This window comes from Calypte anna, chromosome 12 (assembly GCF_003957555.1).
Source record: "Calypte anna isolate BGI_N300 chromosome 12, bCalAnn1_v1.p, whole genome shotgun sequence".
NCBI lineage: Eukaryota > Metazoa > Chordata > Aves > Apodiformes > Trochilidae > Calypte > Calypte anna.
The window spans coordinates 10,602,101-10,623,061 of NC_044258.1; the positions used below are offsets into that span (position 1 = coordinate 10,602,101).

Genomic DNA, 20,961 nt, shown 5'->3' on the forward strand with positions numbered 1-20,961 from the left:
AAGAGAGAGCTCTTCCCTCTTCTCCCCAAGGAATGTGGATAAGAGCGGAAGTGCCAAAAAAGCTGTTCAAGGGAGGAAAAAATCTGCATCTCGCACAGAGAGGAGACCTGGCAGTACCAGACCATTTGTGCTTGTCCAGTCCATTTTCACTGTGCTGGTGGCACTGACTGTGTGGAGACCTGTGGATGAGAAAAGATGGGTAGAGGAGCCTTCTCAGCTCTGGCTGTGAACACCATGTTGATAGTTATTAGTGCTGGGGTTCAGAAAGTGGTGGGAGGGCTCTTTGATTTCCACACCTTGCTTCTACCCTCGCCTCAGCTTTTTGCTTCTGTTCCCTCTAACCATGAACCCTTCTCCCTCATGGGGACAGAGTGGCGGCAGGGCAGGATGGCCCGGATCATACTGCAGGATGAAGATGTCACAACAAAGATTGACAATGATTGGAAGAGGCTCAACACCCTGGCCCACTACCAGGTAAGGTTTTGTGCAGCTCAGATAGATATGTAGGTCTCCTTTGCTGGAGATGGATATTCCTGGGATGGGGTGCAGTGTAGTTTCATCCCTCCTGGGCTAGTTTCTTCCTGCTGCAGGCTGTTTCTCCTGTGCCTGCCTGGTATTGCAGCCTGCTCACCCCATCTCTGCCCCCAGGTGACAGATGGTTCCTCAGTCGCCCTGGTGCCCAAGCAGAACTCAGCATACAACATCTCCAACTCCTCCACATTCACCAAATCCCTCAGCAGATACGGTGAGTTCATGGGGCATCCTCTGCTGTGCTGGCAGGGGAGGTAATACTGGCTGGGCTTGCAGAGGGCAGGTAATTTTAACTGTGGCTCACGTGAACAGGGTCCTCCAAGCCCCTTGCTCTCATGCACCATGCTATTTATTCTGGTGCTGGGGAGGGAACAGATGCTCTCAGAGTCATCTATTTTTGCAACATGTCAGACTCAGGGGAGAAAGACACGTGTCATATGACTGCTGCAAGGGGATCTCTTTCCTTTTATTCCCCTGAAATCTAATTAAAATAGGCAGAGAGGCCTTTTGTACTTAAATGAGCAGAGTTGAGGGCTCCAGTGAACATGCTGGCCTTGCTTTGGGAAGGAATAGTGTGGTCAGCTCTGACTGACACAGGAAGCATCTGTGATCCTGGCACCTGAGTGCTGGGAGGAGGACAAATCTTTGCAGAAACCCTTCCATGGTGGTCCTGGCTCCTGTACATCAGCCAGGCTTGGACATAGCCCAGCAGGCTGTGAGGATGGTCCTAGCAGAGCTCCCAATATGTGGTGGCTGCAGAGGCTGGATCCCAAAGCTCCTGTTTCATAGCCGTGATGTACTGCAAAGCCACAGTGGAGGGAAGGGGGGGACAGAGAAGCTGGTGGCAAGGTGGAGGTGGGCAAGGTACTAGTGTCCCCTGTCCTTGGTGCTTGCAGAGAGCATGCTGAGGACAGCCAGCAGCCCCGACAGCCTGCGCTCACGGACACCCATGATCACCCCTGACCTGGAGAGTGGCACCAAGCTCTGGCACCTGGTGAAAAACCATGACCACATGGACCAGCGGGAGGGTGACCGGGGCAGCAAGATGGTCTCTGAAATTTATCTGACCCGCTTGTTAGCCACCAAGGTATGGCATGGGGACACAGCACTGCCAACTGGCTTTTCAGATGGGTAGGGAAAGGTGGTGATTTGGGTTGCCTAAAAGTTAGTAAGCATTGCTTTTTTATTAGACTTCTGCTTCCACACGGGAGGAGCTACTCTCCCAGTCTCTTTCTTGAGCTGGAGGTGGTGGTTTTGTGTGTAAGTCCTCGGTGAATGTCACTTGAGAGGATTTTCCTATTTGCTTCTTGCACTCTTGGTGTTTCTACTGTTCCCTCTGTCCTTGAGCAGCTACTGGACTGCAAAACAGAGAGGGCAGGCACCTCATCCCTTTTGGTGTTTGGGATAAGGCTGCAAAATCAGTGATGTGGGAAGGGTAATTACTCGGGGCATTTGGCATCACAGCAGGTTCTCCTTCCCTCAGCACATATAAAACCTTCTGAGTGGAGAGCTGTGTGTCTGAGGTGACTGCAGACAGGGGTGGAGGACCTGTTATGAAGAGTCCAGCTCAGGATACAGAGACTGGGCTTTAGCATCTTGCCTTGACTTGGCTCCCTGCCTGTGGGACAAGGGCTTGTTCAGTGATGTTTGTCCTCAGGTCTTGGGTACATTTATGAGACCTAAATAAACCTTGATATGACATACACGCACTTGTTTTTTGTTCTGTATGGATTTTTATCTGTATGCTTTTAGTGTGCCAGGTCATGCAGTAGATATACCTCATTACTGAGGTGTCTGTTTTCCAGTATAAACCAGTGAGAACCAGTACAGTTACACAGACTACACTGTACTTCTCTTCCAGGTTTTAGGAATAGAAGTGAAACTGGTTTAAAGGCTGATCTTTAACTAAAGGCTCATCTCTGTGGGCTCTGGATGTTGCTGATTTGTGCCTTTCTCTCTCCTTCAGGGCACCCTGCAGAAATTCGTGGATGACCTGTTTGAGACCATCTTCAGCACAGCACATCGAGGGAGCGCGCTGCCCCTCGCCATCAAATACATGTTTGATTTCCTGGATGAACAAGCTGATAAGCATCAGATCAATGATTATGATGTCAGGCACACCTGGAAGAGTAACTGGTAATGGAGAAGGGGCATTGGGATGGGGTGCTAATGATATCACAGCTAATGATACTTCTGCCTCTCCCATGGGGAGTAGAAATATGTCCCTGGAAATGATCCAGGGCAAGAGAGGCCCCTATCTCTATATTTCGGGTGTGGGTAAATCTCTTGCATGCCTTCCTGGAGCAGAAAGAATCCCAGGAATGCAGTGCTCCCTGGCCTCTTCATCCCCACATCCCTGGCACCGTGCTCCCCCTCACGGCTGTAGTCATCTGAGGACCACAGCAGCTCTGGTCCCACCTCAACCCTGGGCAAACACCTCTTGGGCTTCTCCATCCTCTGGCCTTCTCCAGAGTTGCCAGTCCCAGTTCTCATCTGCACTGTTCTAATGGTGTTTTCCCCCTCCCTACCACCTCTCAGCTGAGCAAAGTTGGCATAAAGCTGTGGGTGCATCCTCCCTGACCTTGCCCACATAACCAGCCCATCAGCTCTGCTCATTGCTCTCTGAAAAGTGAGTGGAGCTGCTGAGGAGACCTCTGTGAGTGCCACACTGGGGCAGGGCTGGAGCAGATGTTCTCTCCTGCTCCGCAGCCCCCCCTCGGCATTTTTCTTTTCTGCTGCCTCACTGATTTCATCTCTCTGATCTTGCCCTGACTGGAGACGGGAGACGGGTACGTACATTCCCGTGTCTGGCATTTGTTAAATGGCAGCCAAATTGCTTTTGTATAGTTCAGTAACTGTTGGCAATTAGCAGGGCAGGAAAAGAAACATTTTTAAATGGAGATGTGAGAGCGCGGAAGTGCTTGGAACTGATTTATAACTCGGCTTTCTATATTAAAAGAAGGAGCAAAAGGCAAGAGAGGAAAAAAAAAGCCCCGCTCCACAGGGGCTGGGCTTGCAGGCTCCTGCATACTAATGCCTGTACTTATCTCTGGGCTCTAATTCGATGCGTGGAGCTAATTTCTCCAGGCCGTTCCCTTCTCAAATGAAATATGTACATGCACCCAGTACCCTCATTAGGGAAGGCCTGGGAAACGAAGTGTGTTTTGTCTAAGATAAAAGCATTTGCTGGGTGTGAGTGCTGAGGGATGACAGAGCAGAGAGGCTTTCTGATGGGAGGAGGTCCTGAGGTGCTCCTGGGAGAGGGAGGGGTTGGGAAATGGAGCCATGGAGGGTGGCATGTGTGTCAGTGTGCAGCAAACATCCAGTCGGTGGCTGGCCAGGAGAACCACTGCCTCTGCAGCTGGGAGCTCTATTTCCAGCTTTAGAGGCTGCTTAAATTCTCCTCTGGTTTTAAATGTGCTAATGAGTCCTTTGAGGAGTCCAGTTAACTCCCTCCTCCAACAGGGGAGATGAGTGAAATACTACTCAATGTCTCTGAAATGATTATTGATGAGAGAAGGGAACGGTGCCTGGTTTGACCCATGGCTCAACAAGGGCTCTTCAGGATGGGTGGATCCTTGCAGAAACCACAGATTTGTTCTCCCTGTTTTGCATTTGGAGATGCTGTCAGTGCTGAGGAACTTCTCCACAGAGAGCTGTAGCGATGTGAGGGTGGACAGAGGGGAACATCCATTTACCTCATGTTTTTTGCATCTCTGGGGTTCTGGGAGAAGTGGCCTGCTCGTTCTCCACAACTTGAGGTGCATGTATGTGCCAGCTGCCCTAGAGAGCTTGGTTCAGTTCCTGACTCTTGTTTCCTTCATTCCACAGTCTACCTCTACGTTTTTGGGTGAATGTGATAAAGAACCCCCAGTTTGTGTTCGACATTCACAAGAACAGTATTACTGATGCCTGCCTATCTGTGGTGGCTCAGACATTCATGGACTCCTGCTCAACTTCTGAGCACAAGCTAGGAAAAGACTCTCCCTCCAACAAACTACTGTATGCCAAGGACATCCCCAACTACAAGAGCTGGGTAGAAAGGTGAGTAGACTTGGCAATAGCTCCTTGCTTCACCTGGAGGACTTACAGTGCAGGTTATGTGGTGTGGGGACTTGGGCTGTGGAGAAGACTCCTCTTGGCAACTGTCTGAAGAGGTACTGTACAATATTTGTGGAAGGTGATGCTCTTGTTTGGGACATGATGCTTTCTTGTGATTGTCTTCTGGAATGAGTTAGCAATGACTGTTTGGCAGAGTCATTTCTGACTTGTTTAAGGGTGCTAAAAGCAACCTCCACTCTCAGGTTGTCTGGTGTTTTCTGCTGTAAAAACTCAGTCTGTGCTAGGGAATTTCTAACACCTCCCTTGATTGCTTTCAAAGAGTGTTGGGAAGTCAGCCTTGGACTAGAGAACCTTTTTTTGTGCCACAACAATACACCCAGGTTTTGTTGAAGTGGTTGAAAATTACCATTTCCCATCTCTCATCCAGTGGGACATCTCTCCCAGGATCCTGATGAGAGTGTTTGCTCTGAGGCTGCTATCACTGTGCCGAAGAGCAGGGGAAAAGCAGGTCCCCTGACTTCCTTCCTACACCCTCCATGTTCACTGTTAGCTGTCGAGAGACATCCTTCTGTTCCACTGAATTAATGCAGTGTTAAAGGTTCAGGGTTTGAATGCTACTGATTGCAAATTGATGCGCTCAGGCATAACACTGTGTTTAGCTTTATCCTTTTGGGAGGCAAACCTAGGAGATGTCCTCCAAATAGAGCTACTGTTAAAATGTTGCTGTGCTGTAAAGTGGGACTTCATCAGGCTTAAGAATTGGCAGATTTCAGGTTGCTGTGCAACTGTCCCTCTTGTTGTGGTTAGCTGGGCTGTAGATTATAGTCTTTTTTTTTTTTTTAATTGAGGACCTTTCACTTTTTCAGCATCTAGACCAGGTAACAGAATGAACCAAATGAAAGTTGTCCAGGCAGCAATAAGCATTAAACTCTGTAGTGTGCAAGCATGAAACTTTGTAGCCTGAATCAGCCTTTGGATACTTGCTTGTTCAGTTATTTTTGTCATGCCATTGGCATGGCTGGTGCTTGGCAGGCAGGTACAAAGACAAGCTTGTCCCCTTGAGGAATGTAGAGCTTGGATCAGAAGAAGAGGTGCCCCTGAAATATGAAGTGTGAGATGAGAATTGAGCTGCATTGTAATAAGAGAAAGTTCTTTGCAGGGGATTGAAGAAGGCTTTGGAGTGGGGTTGTGTAGGAACATCACAAACTTCAGACCTTGCCAGACCTATGACAAAAATATTTCTCTCTGTATGTGCCCAGAGAAAAAAAAAAGGTATTCCAGAGGGAAACACTGGTCTAGGCACACTGTGTGCCTGGGGGGAGAAGTGGGAGATCTCACTTGGGACAGATGTTCTGCTATTGCTCACAGCCAGGATGGTCCCAGAGGCAGGCGAGCAGGGAGCAGAGCTGCTCTGGGCAGGGTGTGACTGTGTCTCCCACTGCTCCTCTGCTGTAGAGGTTTATGGTGTAATCAGTGTTTCTGGCATTTGGCCCAGGTATTGTCACAAAGCTTTGCAGAGACAGGATGGAAACAACACAAGGGTGAGTGAGTGGGACTGCTAGCCCCAACAGCAGGTCTGGCTGCCACCGTGGTTCAGGCACCAGCTGAAAAAAAAGGCATCCTGCCAGTCTGAGGCAAGAATAGCATGGAGAGGGGCTGAGGAGCCTGGGGAAACCCAAAGGAACTGCTACCAGGGCCATGGCTGTGGTAAAGGTACTCCAGAAATGGTAAATGTGACTGAGATCTTGGTCTACATGAACCACATACACTGGTATTGAAAAAATGATCACTTCCTGCCATCCTTTGTGTTGTTAAAAAACCTTGAATGTAAAACTGCTTCAGGTTACCTGAACATCTTGTTGTGTCAGTCATAAAGCTTCTTCAGCAGCTCTCTCTTGTCCATTGAGCTCCTACAGTTCCCTTCCCACAGGGACCTTCACCTGTGCATTGGCCAGGAGGTTCTATATGGGCTTTCTTTGCTAATTGAAGCTGGCTGAAACTGAGAATGTTTGGCTTATTGTCCTTAATATTCCTCAATGTAGGTAGAAGTAATATCAGCTTTAAGAGATATTGCTCTGCTGGTGATGTCTTGACCCATGTAGCAGATCTCTTGATGCCTGGTTTAATGAGAGATCCTCACCTCGGACCACTGCTCTCTTGACAGCATCGAGGAAATCTCTGGCATCACTTTCTGGGTGTGAATGAGCCTCTGTAAAACCGTCCAAGTATTTTAACAGTAGCTGAGTTCAGCGCCATGGGATGGAGTGGATCCTCATATCCATCTCCTCAAGTGGTCTCAGGGCCATCTGCTCCTATCTAAGTGCTTCAGCCGTGTTCCACCTCAGCATTCAGCTGATGATGCTGATCACTGTACCAGAAATTTCAGAGTAGTTTGAGGAATCATGAGTAAAGTAAACTGGCACTCTGCATTGCCAGGTGGTGGGAGTAGCCAGGACTCATTTTGCTGTGGGTAGTGTTGTGTTTTTTTTTTTTAATAGAGGCCTGCCCTGGCTTTCGGAAGGACCTCAGCAGCTAGTCCACTGCTGCATATGCTTTTGGTCAATATCCTGTTTGGTATTCTGTTTTACCATTATGATTCTGGACCGTATTACCTGTGTCCGGATTTCCTTGTATCTGCTGAGCGTATCAGTCAGGCAGCTATGGGATGGGACTGCAAGTCTTAGGGTGTCCTATGAAATATAAGGTAGTATCTTGCTGGTAGCAGCCATCAGAGAAGCACAAGAAGGCATGAGATCATCAAGTCATTTGGCCCAGGTATGTGCTAAGGCATCAGCTGCCTCCTCTGCTGCCTGGGATCCCTTGATTTCACAGAATTGTCTGCACAACCTCGGGTTTTACTGAAAGCAAAAGTTACTCCTAGCTTGCTGGTGGTACATCCCCACCTGGAGGCAGGCTGCTCCTCACCTTGCCTCTCCAGAGGCCATTCCCAGCAAGCATCATGGCCGGGACTTGTTCTTTTCTTTCTGTCCCCATTTCCAACCCACTCTTCCGTTTCTCCCTTGCAGATATTATGCAGATATTGCTAAAATGCCAGCGATCAGTGACCAGGACATGAGCGCGTACCTGGCGGAGCAGTCGCGGTTACACCTCAGCCAGTTCAACAGCATGAGTGCACTGCACGAGATCTACTCCTACATCACCAAGTACAAGGATGAGGTAAGATGTGCTGATGGGGACTCAAGCTTGGCTGCAGGGGCTTCCTTTGGCCTCATTTCTGCAGTCCTCACACTTTTCCCGTTAGAAAAAACACCCAGTGAAATGCAGGAGGGCAACACAGGCTGTGCTTGTGCTCAAGCTGTCGAGGAAGGAAATGTCTGGGAGGTGTGGAAGTGGGCACTGGTGTAGGCAGCATTTCATTCCCTGTATTTGCTGCAGTGAGTAATGTGGGAAACACCTATTTTTCAACTCATTTGGCATATGAGCTCTGCAGGGTGGCAGAATTTGGGGTGTTATCATGGTGTGCCTTCCTTCCTTGCCTCTCCTATCCACTGACTCAGTGCTATGGCGGTACCACCACTGTGTGATTATACAGGCAGTGTCTGGCTCCACACCCGAAGGATGCTGGAGGATGTGTGGGCCTCTTCAGTGCTTGCTTTCTGACCATTAGTGAGAATGATTAAAACCTTCTCTGCTGTAATTTATACAAATTAACTTTGTAAAGCACTGCTCAAATCCACATCCTGCATCTTTTTATTAAAGCAATAAAATATGTAACTACAGTATAATAGGATTCTATACATATACAGCATGATAGTATAGGCTTTATTGTCCCAATAAAACGGGTTCATGACTCTCTTACTTAGAAGACAGAGAGCCAGAATTTCTTGTAACTGGGAGAGAGCTGGGACAGTCAACCTCTTGCTCTGCTGGGAGAGGAATCAGAATCACCCTTGTACCCTGCAAGAATCACATGAGGCATCTCCCAGCACCTCTTTGAGATGTGAATTTAAGGAGTCCATGGGCAGGTTGTAGCAGACTTGTCTCCTGGGTCTAAAGTCAGCACTGGGACTGTGGTGGCCAAAATCCTCATGTAGCTGAACAGTTTGCAGGAGTGAGGATGAAGAGAAGGGCCTGGCTTGCCTACAGGGATGGGAGGAAACTTTGCTGCTTGTGAAGGCACTGTGTGGGTAGTCATTGTGTGGCTGGTGACCCTGCTGGTAGGACTTCTGTGCTGTTCCCCAAAAAACTTGGGATGGCATGTCTAGGAAGGCCCCATCTATATGATGAATTGGCTGTGAAGGGTTTTCAGGGATTTTACAGCTTGTACAACAGCTCTGTAGCTACCATGAGGGTGGAAGAGGAGTAGTTTGAAGGATCTGGGTCTACTGCAGTGCAGCCGTCATCCCTCAGCCATCATCAGGTTCTTGCTTCCTCCAGGCTAAAAAGTCCTCCAAGCCTTTAATAAATCTCCAAGCCCTGGGCAAGAGCAGAGATGGGACTGTGTGGCATTAATGAGCTGCCCTTTAGGGACTCAGGTCCTCTTCATGCCCACTAATGGCAGCCTCACATCTGTTGAGTGTCTTGCTATCGCCCCTTCTCTGAGCATTGCAAGTGTGTTCACAGCTCTCAGGAACTTCTTTTATTATTTGTAATGGGATTAATAAATCGCAGCTGTTCCCTTTGTTTGTTTTCATTCATTAAGCACAATTATATGCAGCCCGATTGCACTCTCTTTGATGCAAAATTGGAGAGAATAATTTTTCCTGTTGTTCTGTGCAATAATATGCTGTCATTGGCTGTGAATGAAAATCATAATTAATTTTCATTTGGGTACTTGCATCTTGATAATCAGTGGTCCTGGCTCCTTACAGCAGGTGACAAACCTGGGACTCTGTCTATGCTTGGCACAGGTTTCCTTTGACTGCATTGTTTCTATAAGGCTTAGATAAAGGAGGAGCAAATAAACGCAGGGGCAGGTTGTGAATCTTCAGACATCTCAGCATCCCAGGATACACAGGTGTCTTACTGGAGAGGTGGGTGAGGGCAACACGCTCCTCTTCCACTTCTTGGAGCCATCTCATTTGGTTCCAGCTTCACCACCTTCAAGACACGAGCTTTTGGTTTCTGCATGAGGGCTATTATAGTTTTTATTCTGTGTGTAGTGTGAGGGCTGGCAGCGGCTGTGGAGATGGATGGTGGGGGAGTGTCCCTGGCGGCAGGTTTGTGGCAGAATCTATGAGCTCTCACAAGTCCAGCTGCACTCCCTGGTCTTTGCTGCCAGAGGAGGTAAATCAGATGATCCTGGCTCTTGCTGGCAAGTTTCCCCTTCCTCAGGACCTGTTGCTGCTGTCAAGATGCAGCATTCCCCTTTCCTTTGGGAATATATTTCCCATCGAGCATCTCCTCCTGCCCCTGCACACAGAGACCAGCCTCTCCTGTCCCAAAAATCCTGGTGGAGAGCCAGGCAGGTTGGTGGCCAGAGGCTGGTGCAGGGTAGTGTGGTGGCTGCTGCACAGCATGGCCCCGTGCACTGCTCCACAACCCGCTGGCGCTGCAGCACTCTTAATCAAAGGGAGCTGATTCCCCATTAAGAAGTTACCTGTAGGGCTCCTGATGGACTTTGCCTGCCTCCTAGTAAGTCTATTAATTATACAACAGTTTGTTTCCAATTATGCAGCCAATGAAATGGTTAATCAAGTCCCCTTTGACGGATGCCTTGATATTTAATTGCAAAAAATTTGCTCTCTCAACTAGCTCACCCGAGGAGATGAGATTTCTGTCAGGTTTGGTTTTTTAAATCAGCTTTTCTGCTCTGCTGGCATGATGTGAGGGAGATGAGGCTGCTGGGAGGGCAACTGCCCCTTCATTTTACACTTCATTACTCCCTTCTCCCCATTCTGAATCTCGTCCTCCACCCCTCCCTCTGCTGCCAGCCCTTCTCTAGCCCTGCAGGCATCACTGCATCCAGCCCAGGGTTAGGGACAGTCCCTTCACCCTGTAATCTGTCATCATGGCCAGGAACTTGTTCAGAGAAGGGGCATTTCCAGGGAAAAACACCATGGTTGGATGGGATGTCTGTTGATGAACCCCTTGCACAGGACCAAGGGCTCCCAGCGAAGCAGGCTTTGCTTTCCTTCCAGCTCCCCAGTGACCCCTGACTGTCCCACTTGAGAATGAGACAGGTTTTGCCATGGGTGGCAAATAGCCTCATGAGTTTGTTCTGTCTGTGTTCATGGAGCAAGTTCATGGCTTGATCATGGTTCCTGAAATGCAGCCCTGGCCTCCCTCTGATGTTGGAGTGTTGTTGGAGTCACAGATGTGGTGGGAAGGTGATGTCTTGGTTTTGGGGTTCACCCCTCAATGTTGGATGTTCATTTTCTTTGTTTTCCCCATGTGCAAGTTGGCTTCTCAGTAGTACTGAGTAGGTCCCTGGTGTCACTGCAGCCCCTTGAGGAGCTCTGCCTGTGGGGTGTCCATACGCAGGCGGTGTCTTCCTCCTCATGCCTCCCTGGCCCTTTTCTGGCCTTATTAGGGACAGGAATGAACCCTTGGGACCACATCCCTATGCCCTTATGCTGCTGATGGGCCAGTGCATCCGTGTGAGCGACAGGGAGGGTGGGAGTTCATCTCATCATCTTCTCTTCTCCCCTCTCCCCCCAGATTTTAGCTGCGTTGGAGAAGGATGAGCAGGCCCGGAGGCAGCGGCTGAGGAGCAAGCTGGAGCAGGCGATCGACACAATGGCCTTAAGCAGCTGAGAGGGCAGTGGCAGTGCCAGCACCCCGGGCAGCGGGGCCGCAGGAGGGAGGGAGGGAGGGAGGGAGGACCGGCCAGCAGCACCCACGGGCAGAAGACTTTGGGGCTGCCAGACCTGCGGGATCCCCCGTGCCTCCGCACGCTTCCCACAGACAAACAAGGAAACCTCGTGCTTTAGTGGAAAACAAAACAAAACAAAACAACAACAAAACAAAACACAAAACCTGACTACAGCAGCAACGTTGATAAATCCTCCCCGTCACACAAGAGACAACCCCCTCAACCCACCAAGATGCAGCAGGGACCTTGCAGAGAGGCGATGCCAGGCGGAGGAGAAGGGACTCACCTGCCCTATGGACCCGCTGGGCATCCTCTGCCCGGGCAGAGCTCCTGAACCCCCAAGGAAGGAGGGATGCGACCACGGGGCTTCTCGGACAGCATTTGGATGTTGTTGTGTCTTTGGTGGAGGGGGGGTGGGTGGACGGGTTCCTATTTTTACTGTACTTGACTTGCTCTCCCCTCCTTCCCCCCCCCCCCAGCTGGCCACCCCCTCTCTTCCTCCTCCTCTCTTCCTCTGTCTCTTCCTCCTTCTCTCTCTCTTTCTCTCTGGCCTTCTGCCACTAGTGTTAACTGCTATATTTGCACAATTTACATGAGACAAACAAAATTTTTAATTTAAAGAAAAAAACTATAACAAAAAATGGGAGGGGAAAAATATTCAAAATTTTTGCAACATACTAACAAACAGTTTTAAAGAATAAGCTAAAGGACTGTTGCTGGGGAGGTCTAGGGATGGGGGCAGTAGGGGTGGGCAGGAAAGGGAGACATCCCTGAGCTTTGATATTTCTTAAAATGCGTCCTGTGCCATGTTTTATTTGAATGTTGTTTAGTGCAGAAAAAAAAAAAGAAAAAAAAAAGAAAAAAGAGGTGAGTTTTTTTAGCAGGATAGATGCTCTTATTTAAATGCTGCTGGAATGGTTCTGGAAGTCACAATTGGAAAGGAAGGGAGGTCCTGAGGATGGTTTCCCTTTTCCTGAGGGATTACGGAGGGATAGTTGGTGTTTTGTTTTGCTTGTCCTTGTTTTCCTGGTCTGGTGGCCATGGGCAGGTTTGGGCAGTGCTGCCTCTGCCTGTCCTGGGATGATACCGGGCAGAGGATTGCTGAAGGATCCTGGGTGTGATGTCAGGAGAGTTCATGAAGATCCAGCCTGTTTTGTTTGGCAGTTCCCCTGGTGTGCTGGAGCAACCTTAACAAAGCCCCTTTATTTCTTCTCCCCATCATCTTTTTGTGCTGATGCATGGGAAGGGACCAGATTCCTGGGGAAAAGAGGAGGCTTCTGACTGGGTTGTCCCCTGGAAAACCCCATATGGTGACCAGGATGCTCGGCCACCACAGGGCTGTCACCCACTCCCCCACCCTGGGAAACTCAAATGTGTACAGGCCTTTCCACCTAAGGTTGACCTTTCTTTCTCTGTCTTCTTCCTTCTTTCTCCCCCTTTCCCTCCTTGCTTTCACCATGTCTTCCCTCTGCCTCCTCTGCCTTGCTGGGGGGTTTGCTGGAAACCCAAGGTCTTTCCATCATCTGCCCCTTTAAAATGTCACATCCTCATGGGTTTGTGCTTTCCAGAGGTGAAAAGGTGCCGAATGCTGCCCTAAATGGCAACAGGTGACCAAAAACTTCCAAAAACATGAGCAAACCCCTTTCCTTTTCTGTACCTTTTCTGTGCCGAGAGCTCCCATTGCTGCTCGGGCCACAGCAGATGGGGCCAAACTCTGCCAGGAGTGGGTGGCTGTCAAAATCCAAGTGGAAAGAAACGCAGTTGATTTCTGTCCATTCCCTTAAATCACAAGTTAAGGTGGAGAGGGAGAAATAATGAAGTTTTTAATTAAAAAGAATAATAATAAAAGTGTGTATATATATATATATGTGGTTACAATCTAATTCTCGTGCCCCAGTGGGGTGCTGTATAGTTAACTGAAGGAGAATCAAACCAATATAAATATGAAATGAATTTACACAGCCAGTTAAAACAAAACAAACAACTCCAAATAAAAAAAAAAAAAGTATACCAAATGGTCTGGAAAAAATTTCCAAGCCTTTCTCACCATGCAGAACAATCGTTTGAAGCCTGCACATCTCTCATTATGTTGTAATTTTGTTTGGTTTGGTTTTGTTTTAATAAGGAGGGAAAGGAGATGTTGATTACAAAAAAAAAACCTAAAAACAACAACAACAACAAAAAAACCCAACCACAAGAGCAAAACTATGTTTGAAAAAGAAATAATAATTGTTTCACAAACCTACGAACCCTGAGCTGTTGCTGGATTTCTGAAAGCTGTGGGCTGTTGCATGACTGTGCTAGATTTTAGTCTGAGTTGATCTTTTTAAGAAACAGAAGAAAAAAAAAAACATAAAACAAAAAAACTGCAAGTGTTGAATATTAGAGGTTTGTTTTAGACCTGTTACCTACTTTTTTATTATTTGAAATTAATTTGTCTCTTTCTTGTCCAAAAGAAAAAACAAAAACAGAAAAACAAAGCAAAAAGAGACTTCAGAGGTTCACATATCAAATGTGGTACTTGGAGAGCCTTAAAGGACAACTGTGTTCCCACCTGCCCCATGCCAGGGCCACCACTGGCTGCCAGCATCTCTCTGGACACCCTGGTGGGACAGAATCCACCTGGGGGTGTCCCTTGGGGGGTCCTTTGCAGAACTCTCTGCCACTGCAGGTTGGGCGAAGGGGTGCCTGCAGCTCCCTGGGGTGCAAGGTTGGCCCCAAGGGTCTTCCCTGTGTTGCTGTTGGCCGGGTGGCCTTGGTGGGATCTGGGAAGCTGCCTGGAGGATGGTGGCCATGTGCTGATGGTTGTTGTGATCTGGTGGGAGGGGAGTGGTGGCTTTGAAGTCTCTATGTGAAAGCAGCATGGGTGCTACCTGTTGCCGTGGTAAGAGTGCTTTGGGGACCTTCTGTTGCCATTGAGGGAGCCAAGTGCTTGGTTTTTGTGGTGATTGAGAGGGGATGGTGGGGCTCTCCCTTTTGCTGGTTGGAGAGGATGGGGATGTGTTTCTGTAAGCATCCTCCTGAAAACTTCCTCGTTGGTGAATGAGGTCTGGAAGTACTGCTAAGAACACAGTGTTTATTAGACTGTTGCTCTCTTGGCAGCAATGCTGTGCTGGAGGGAATGGTGAGTTTCTTGGCCGTGGTGGGCCTAGGCAGCAGAGTTTCCCTGAGAGGTCATGCCAGGCAGGTTGGCAGTGCCATGGCGTGGCTGTGCTCTCTGCATCCCTTGTTGAGTCTCCCTTGTGCTGTGGCCTGGCTCTTCTCACCCCATGATGATGCTGAGAGCCTGTGTTGTGGTCCTGGTGATGGCTTCCCATTGGCTTCCTCTTGAGTAGATTTGGGGTGTCTGTGGTTTGCTCCACCAAAGGATCCTTCCAGCCCCTGCCCACCCCTCTGGGGTCCCAACACTGCCTCTAATAGGGAGGGTGGTGGTCAGGGTGGGCATTGCAATGCTGCCTGCAGCCTCTGGTGCTTCTTGGTGCTACCTTTGCCTTTCACGTGTTGCCCATCGTCCTTAACCATGCCAGGTCTCATCTTTCCTCCCTCACCCCAGTCTGGCAGGGGGCAGAGCTGGGCTGGCAGTCCTGGTCTGGCCCTCCCTGGGAGTGAGGAAAGGTGGGGAGAGGCTGGGAAGCATTTGTAGGACTTCTCCTACTGGCAGTATTGCCTGTGCCCCAAAACGGGGTGAGATGGAGAAGCATTCCCTGCCCTGGGGCTGCATTTTGGGAAGCTCTTGTGCTGCTCCCCACCATTGGAGCTGTACCCCAAAGCTGCACCCCGACCGCCGAAGCAAGAGGATCCCTCCCTTGCTCCCCCTCAGCTCACATTGCCTTTTCTCTTCAGTTTGGGGTTAAAAAAAACATGCAGCCCAATCTGGAAGTGCCCCCGGTGCCTGGCTCCAGTGTCCCCCTCTGGACAGAGCCCTGCGCCACCCCCAGTGCTGGCCCCAGCCTCAAGATGGGGGGCAGCAGGATGGGGAGCAGGGTCTCTCCCAGCTCACCCAGTCCCGAACAAAGCGCACAATGAGCTGTCCTTTAAGAAAGCAAGGGGGAAACCTAGCATGGACCTGGCAAAAGGCAGAGGATTTTAGTAGTTAAAAAAGAAAAAAATCAAATGGGGAAAAAAAAATAATAAATATCCTGATTACCTTTCTGTGATTGTTTCAGACTTGAAGCAACAGACCAGCGCGGCTGGTCGGACGCCCTTTGATCATGTAAATATCCTGCTATTTCCTATTTTAATGTTCTTCAGATTTAGTACTTGTAAATAAACACACGCATCAAGGAGAGATTAAACATTTTTGCTAAAGCTGGTGTCTGGCCTGTGCTTTCGGGGCGATGCAGGTGGGACAGGTGGTTGGCTTTGGGGAAGGACCATTCCCTGGAGCAGCAGCAGAATCTGCTGCAGTGCTGGCATGACACAATCCAAACTGGCAGAGGGATGGGCCAGCACCCCTGGGGCTCCTGGGTACGGATGTGGGGACACGGACCCTGAGCTGAGGGGACAGGGACCACCCCCAAAGTGGTCCCAGGGGCTGTTCTTGGTCCTTTCCTGGGATAGAGGATGGGTGCAGGGTGGGAGGAGGCTTTTTCATCAGCCAGTTTCCTGGAGGGCTTATATTGAATTGTTTTAAACCATTTGATTCCACTCATCTTTCAAACTGCTCAGAGCTTCTGGTCAGATGCAGAGGAGTTGGATCCTTTAAGGTGAGAGCAGAGGTGAGGTGAGAAGAGGTAAATAGTTGCTCAGCTGCCATATAGCAGGGTCAAAAGGTGACAATTGGGACAGTTTTGGTTCTGCCTCTGGGCTATTCTGGTCCTTCCTTCCATGGGGACCTAACGGGATAACAGCACAAGTGCTTGGGGGTGGGGGGACAAGGGACATGGTGGTGGGGCCATATCTCTGCATGCTATGCAAGCTATGGGGCATCCTTTTTTTCCAGATCCTGCTCTTTAAGCTTTGCAAGCTGCTGTGTCACCCCGTAACTCTGGGTTCCTCCAAAGTGCATTATAGGGTGTGCAGGATCCTAATGGCAAAGCACCAGGAGAGGAACAGGCCAGCAGCTGGCCACCACCCACAGTGTGGTGATAAACTTCCCTGGTGACACTGGGGACGTTCCCAGTAAGTGAGTTTGGGGGAGTGTGTCCCTGGGGGAGGTGGGGCTGGGGCTCTGCCCAGCATGCAGACAAAAATCACTCAAACTAAGCTACTTTTCTTTTATTGTTTTCTTAATGTGTTCCCTTCTTGGGGCCAATTTCCCAGGGGTCTGGGGCTGGCAGGGCTGGTTGTATGTTGTAGACTGTAAACTCATCTTGGCTCTTCATTTGCTATATGCATAAACTCTGTTTTTTCTGTTTCCTCCCACAGTTTTCCTACTCTCCATCAAGGACACCATCACCTGCAAGTACTAAACTTCCAGTGTCTTAACCATAAGGTCATTAAAACAAAGATTGGTTTGATCTTTTAATTATCTCTTAAAAAAAAAAAAAAAAGAGTTTTTTTACCAGCCATTCAAATGTTTAAGAAAATCACATTGGAGCTGATTTTTTTTTCAGTTTTCTGGAAAGAATTTAACTGAGGGCAATGGAGAAAAGACCATCATTTCCCCAAAGTTTGTGGCTTCAAAGCACTGTCCTGGTGGCCAGGTGGGACTTGGTGGCAGCTGAGCATCAGGCAGGTGAGTGCTCTGCTGGGTAAGGACACTTACTGAAATCACACTTCCAGAAGTTTTCAGTTCAACATCCAGTGGGTGTGAGGGTCCCTTTTTAATGTGTGGGGGTGAGGATTTCTCCCTGAAGAGTTGGGTTGGGTTTCAGGGAATGGCGCCTCCTCATTGGGTGTATTGGATGAAACCCCGTGCTCCAGCCGACAGCAGCCGCCTGACAGGGCAAAAAATGGAGCTGATCCTTCTTGTCCCCTCAATGCCCTCCTCACGGGCTTGGTGCTTGTTGGGGTTCCCTGCCATTCCTGGGGACAACAGCCATGGATCCTCTCCTGCTTTGGGAGGAAATTTCTTGCTCAAGGACCTCTGTGTGATGCCTTGGGGTGGAGAAAAGGGAAGGGGTGACCTTGCCACCCCTTTGGGACATGCTTTTGTGTCCATAAACCTTCTTGCTGGACCTTGTTGCTTTACTCTGAGCTCTTTGCGGGCAGGATATTTATTCTTTTTTTTCCTCCTTCTTAATATTTGCTCTATTATTTTACCAGGGAATAAAAGCTTGAAAATCTCCTGGTTGGCCAAACAAATAAATACCCAGTATTTCACAATCGCCAGGATGTTCTTCAATACAAATTGCACCAGTTTTCCCAAGGAATAAGAGCTGCTGGCATGAAGCCAAGGCCTCCAACGACAGCTACAAATGTCTTTGTTTGCCTCCTCAGTTCTGGTGCAGAGCTAAGCAGAAAAAGATTATCAAGGCCTGCAAATGATTGTGTAATCCACAAATGCACTTTATTTGATTAAATGATAAAATGTGAACCTTCCAGCAATAACGTGTAGCACTGCCACCCAAGATGGCAGTAAACCACCGAATCTCCAGCAGTTACAGTGTGCCCAGAGCTGGCCTGAGCTCCGTGGTGAAGACAGCACATCTCCACATCTCCTTCCACCCTGCCTGGCCCCGGGGATTTTGGAGGCTCCTTTGCCCCAAGCTTGGGCTTCAACTGAGTGACACATTCCAGAGCACTCCTGTGTAGTCTGAAGGTCTCACCCAGGGCTTTTGCACAAGACCCCTGTCCCTGCAGCACCACTGTGGCCTTGCACTTTCCCTGTTTGCCTCCTTGTCCTCTCTAACCCTAAGGAGATGTTCTCCTGCCTTTGGGTGTCCCTGTATATTCTTTCCTTTGTTTCTCTTAAACATGTAGGGAGGGTCAGGAGATGTGCATGGTAGTGGGTGGTCCTGCAGAAAGCCCTGTGTGCTCTGTGTATGTCACCTCAGGGTACAGTGGGTGCAGGACATGGGGACCCACCATCTGCAGCACTGGGATGTGTCATTCTCCTGTCCTCTGATAGCCATGTGCCCGTGGTGTGTCAATTGCCAGCAAAGGTCCTCTGGCCTTTGTTGAGCTTCACTTCAGAAAGACAAGAGGGTCTGACTTGAGGGGTAAACACCTCCTTTACCTGCCTGCCAATGATGTCCCCGCAGTGCTTATTTTTTGACTGGTGTCACCACCAATGTTCTCAGAGCCTGAGAGGCTGAGCCACTCTTCTTCAGGCTTAGCCAAAATCGTTGCAGAAACATCTCCCTCACCTGCCATCCCCATGCTCCTGCACTGGGACAGAGCAGCTGGGCTGGGAGTGTGGCTGCTCTTCCAGCCTGGAATTCATTAGCAGCCAAATCTGTCTGCTTATGTGCAGAGAGCACCAGAGTGCTCCTTCCTTCCTCTCCTGCAGCATCACCCCGGGCAGCCCTGGTCCTTCCTGTGGTGCTGCCAACCTTGGCCCAGAGACATTCAAACCAAAGGGACAGCTGGGCTGATTGGGCTGTTCCAGGTACGTTGCTGCCCCTCAAGCTCCATAATCCTGTAGGAAAGGGACCTGCCACATCTTTGGGGTTCAGGAAGATCCCTCCAGCAGCCACTTCCCACAGGAGACAGTCTTTTGACTCTGTTTTCCTGTGTCTGTAATGCTCTGTGACCAGATGCAGATCTGCGTATACACACACACACACAAGGGAGATATATATAAAAAAAATATGAAAATTAAATAACTGTCAATGGAATATGATAGAATGTGATATGATATGATGTAATATAATATATAAGATCAATTAAAATCCAAGTAAAGTATTAACATGGGCTGCAAGTGCCAGGCCATGTGCTGAGTTCAGATGTTGCCTGGGGAAGGCCAGAGCCAGCACCATGCGGCCTCACAAGTTGAAGAATACAACGGGGGGTTTCTTCCCACTCAGAGGTGATGATTAAGTTTCTTCTGAGCTGCTGGGAAGAGAAAAAAAAAATCTATAAATTGTGAAGGCAGTAAGGGCCGAGCAGGGCAACACCCCCTTCCTCTCCCCGTCTGGACTAATGAAAATCGCAGCCACGCTGGGAGGTGACTGGTTTATGTTTGTTCTTTGCTTTAAATGTAGTGGTAAAAAGCCCACAGTTTTGGGCTTAGATCGGAGGTGGGATCATTAGAAGGTGGCAGGTGATGGTTGATACACATTAATGTGCCATGAGCAGTCAGAGCTTCACTGTTGGCTTCTTCTTTTTTTTTTTTCGATTGAGGCAAATTATTGCTTCAGGAAAAATGCCATCTCCCTGGTGGAGTTAGAGCAGCAGGAAGGGGGAATGTCAATTTATCTTGAATTTTATGGCATCGGACTGACATCTCTGGAGATGCGAGCCACTTCTCCTGGAAGGTGGGTGACACGATTCTGGGCACTGCCAGCTGCCCCTTTTTTGGAGGGTTTGCTTTTGAAGGGGCTGATATTGGTGTGTGGTGGCACAGCTGGAGACCATGACTGGGAATGTCAGCCATGACTGCCAAGAGCAATTTTTACATGTAGTGAAGTTGGTTGAGTAGGACCATAGTAAGTAGGTATCTTGATTGCCCTTCTGGTCCCTGGTGACTTGGTGGCTCACCATCATGTGCCTGGCACTCGTGGTCAAGAAGGTCACCTGGGGCTTGCAAACCTGGGAGTGACACCTGAACTGGGGGAGCCCCACTCCTCTGTGGGCTTTTGAGGTGGTGACTGGTGTGACTTTGCATATTCTGTTTCTAGGTGTCCTTTCCAGCATTAACACCATCACAATTGGATTGAACTGGCCTCCCCCTCCCTCTGCTGGAAAAAAGCAGAAATGTTCAACATCCAACCTTGGGACCAGGATGATGATGAGGAGTGTCTCACTGTCCTTTGTCATCAGGCAATGTCCCCTCAGCAGCCATGGTGCCACCAACAAGGTGGCTTCTGGTAAGTGATGGGGATCAGGAGGGTAATTTCAATGCTCATCTCTCCTGTATCACAAAGAAAGGCAATACACAGTGTACAGTGAGTTAGTAGCTCACAGACCACCTTGATCAGGTCCATCAGGGCAAACCAAGGCACAAAAGCAGAGCTGCTTCTCCCAAGGTTATGCAGAAGGTTGCAGCAGGGAAGAAACCATTCGCAAGTCATGCTGAACCCCCTAGGAAACAGGCTTTTGTTGTGGGCCCAGATGCCTGGGCCACTTTGGCTGTCACAGTATCCTGAGCTGGAGGTCTATTTCTTCCCAAAATGGATTTTTCCCCCCCCTTTTTTTTATGAACGAAATTCTCCCTTTGCAGCTCTTATTCTCTTAGGGGCTCTTCCACTCAGCGGTAGCCCAATTTCCTTTTATAGCTCGTACAATGACTGTCCTAATTACAATTAAAACCAGCAATGCTCTAATCAAATCTTTTACTATTCTAGACAAACTCAGAAAATGAGTAAAATTAGTGACACATGGCACAAAAAAGAAAAAAAATAGGGAAAAGAAAAAAAAAGAACGTAAGCTGGTGCTAATGTGGAGAGAGAGTTAAAGAGGGCAGCAGGATTTCGATGCTCATCTGCAGTAATTGGTGGTGGGGAGGAGGCATGGGCATTGCTGAGGAGGAGGACTCGAGCATCCCTGGA

The 20,961-nt window shown here is 49.0% G+C and overlaps 1 protein-coding gene across 3 annotated transcripts in view; it reads left to right on the forward strand.

Annotated features, from left to right (window-relative positions):
- Positions 1-13,233, forward strand: part of PLXNA1 (plexin A1) — a 113,667-nt gene extending 100,434 nt beyond the window's left edge. For all 3 annotated transcript variants that reach the window (XM_030458130.1, XM_030458132.1, XM_030458131.1), the window contains exons 26-32: positions 371-474; positions 649-745; positions 1,428-1,618; positions 2,498-2,667; positions 4,363-4,575; positions 7,620-7,770; positions 11,215-13,233. In XM_030458130.1, coding sequence (XP_030313990.1) covers positions 371-474; positions 649-745; positions 1,428-1,618; positions 2,498-2,667; positions 4,363-4,575; positions 7,620-7,770; positions 11,215-11,310 — 1,022 coding nt within the window. In that variant the 3' untranslated portion in view covers positions 11,311-13,233. The remainder of the gene's footprint in view (positions 1-370; positions 475-648; positions 746-1,427; positions 1,619-2,497; positions 2,668-4,362; positions 4,576-7,619; positions 7,771-11,214) is intronic.
- Positions 13,234-20,961: the final 7,728 nt, after the last annotated feature.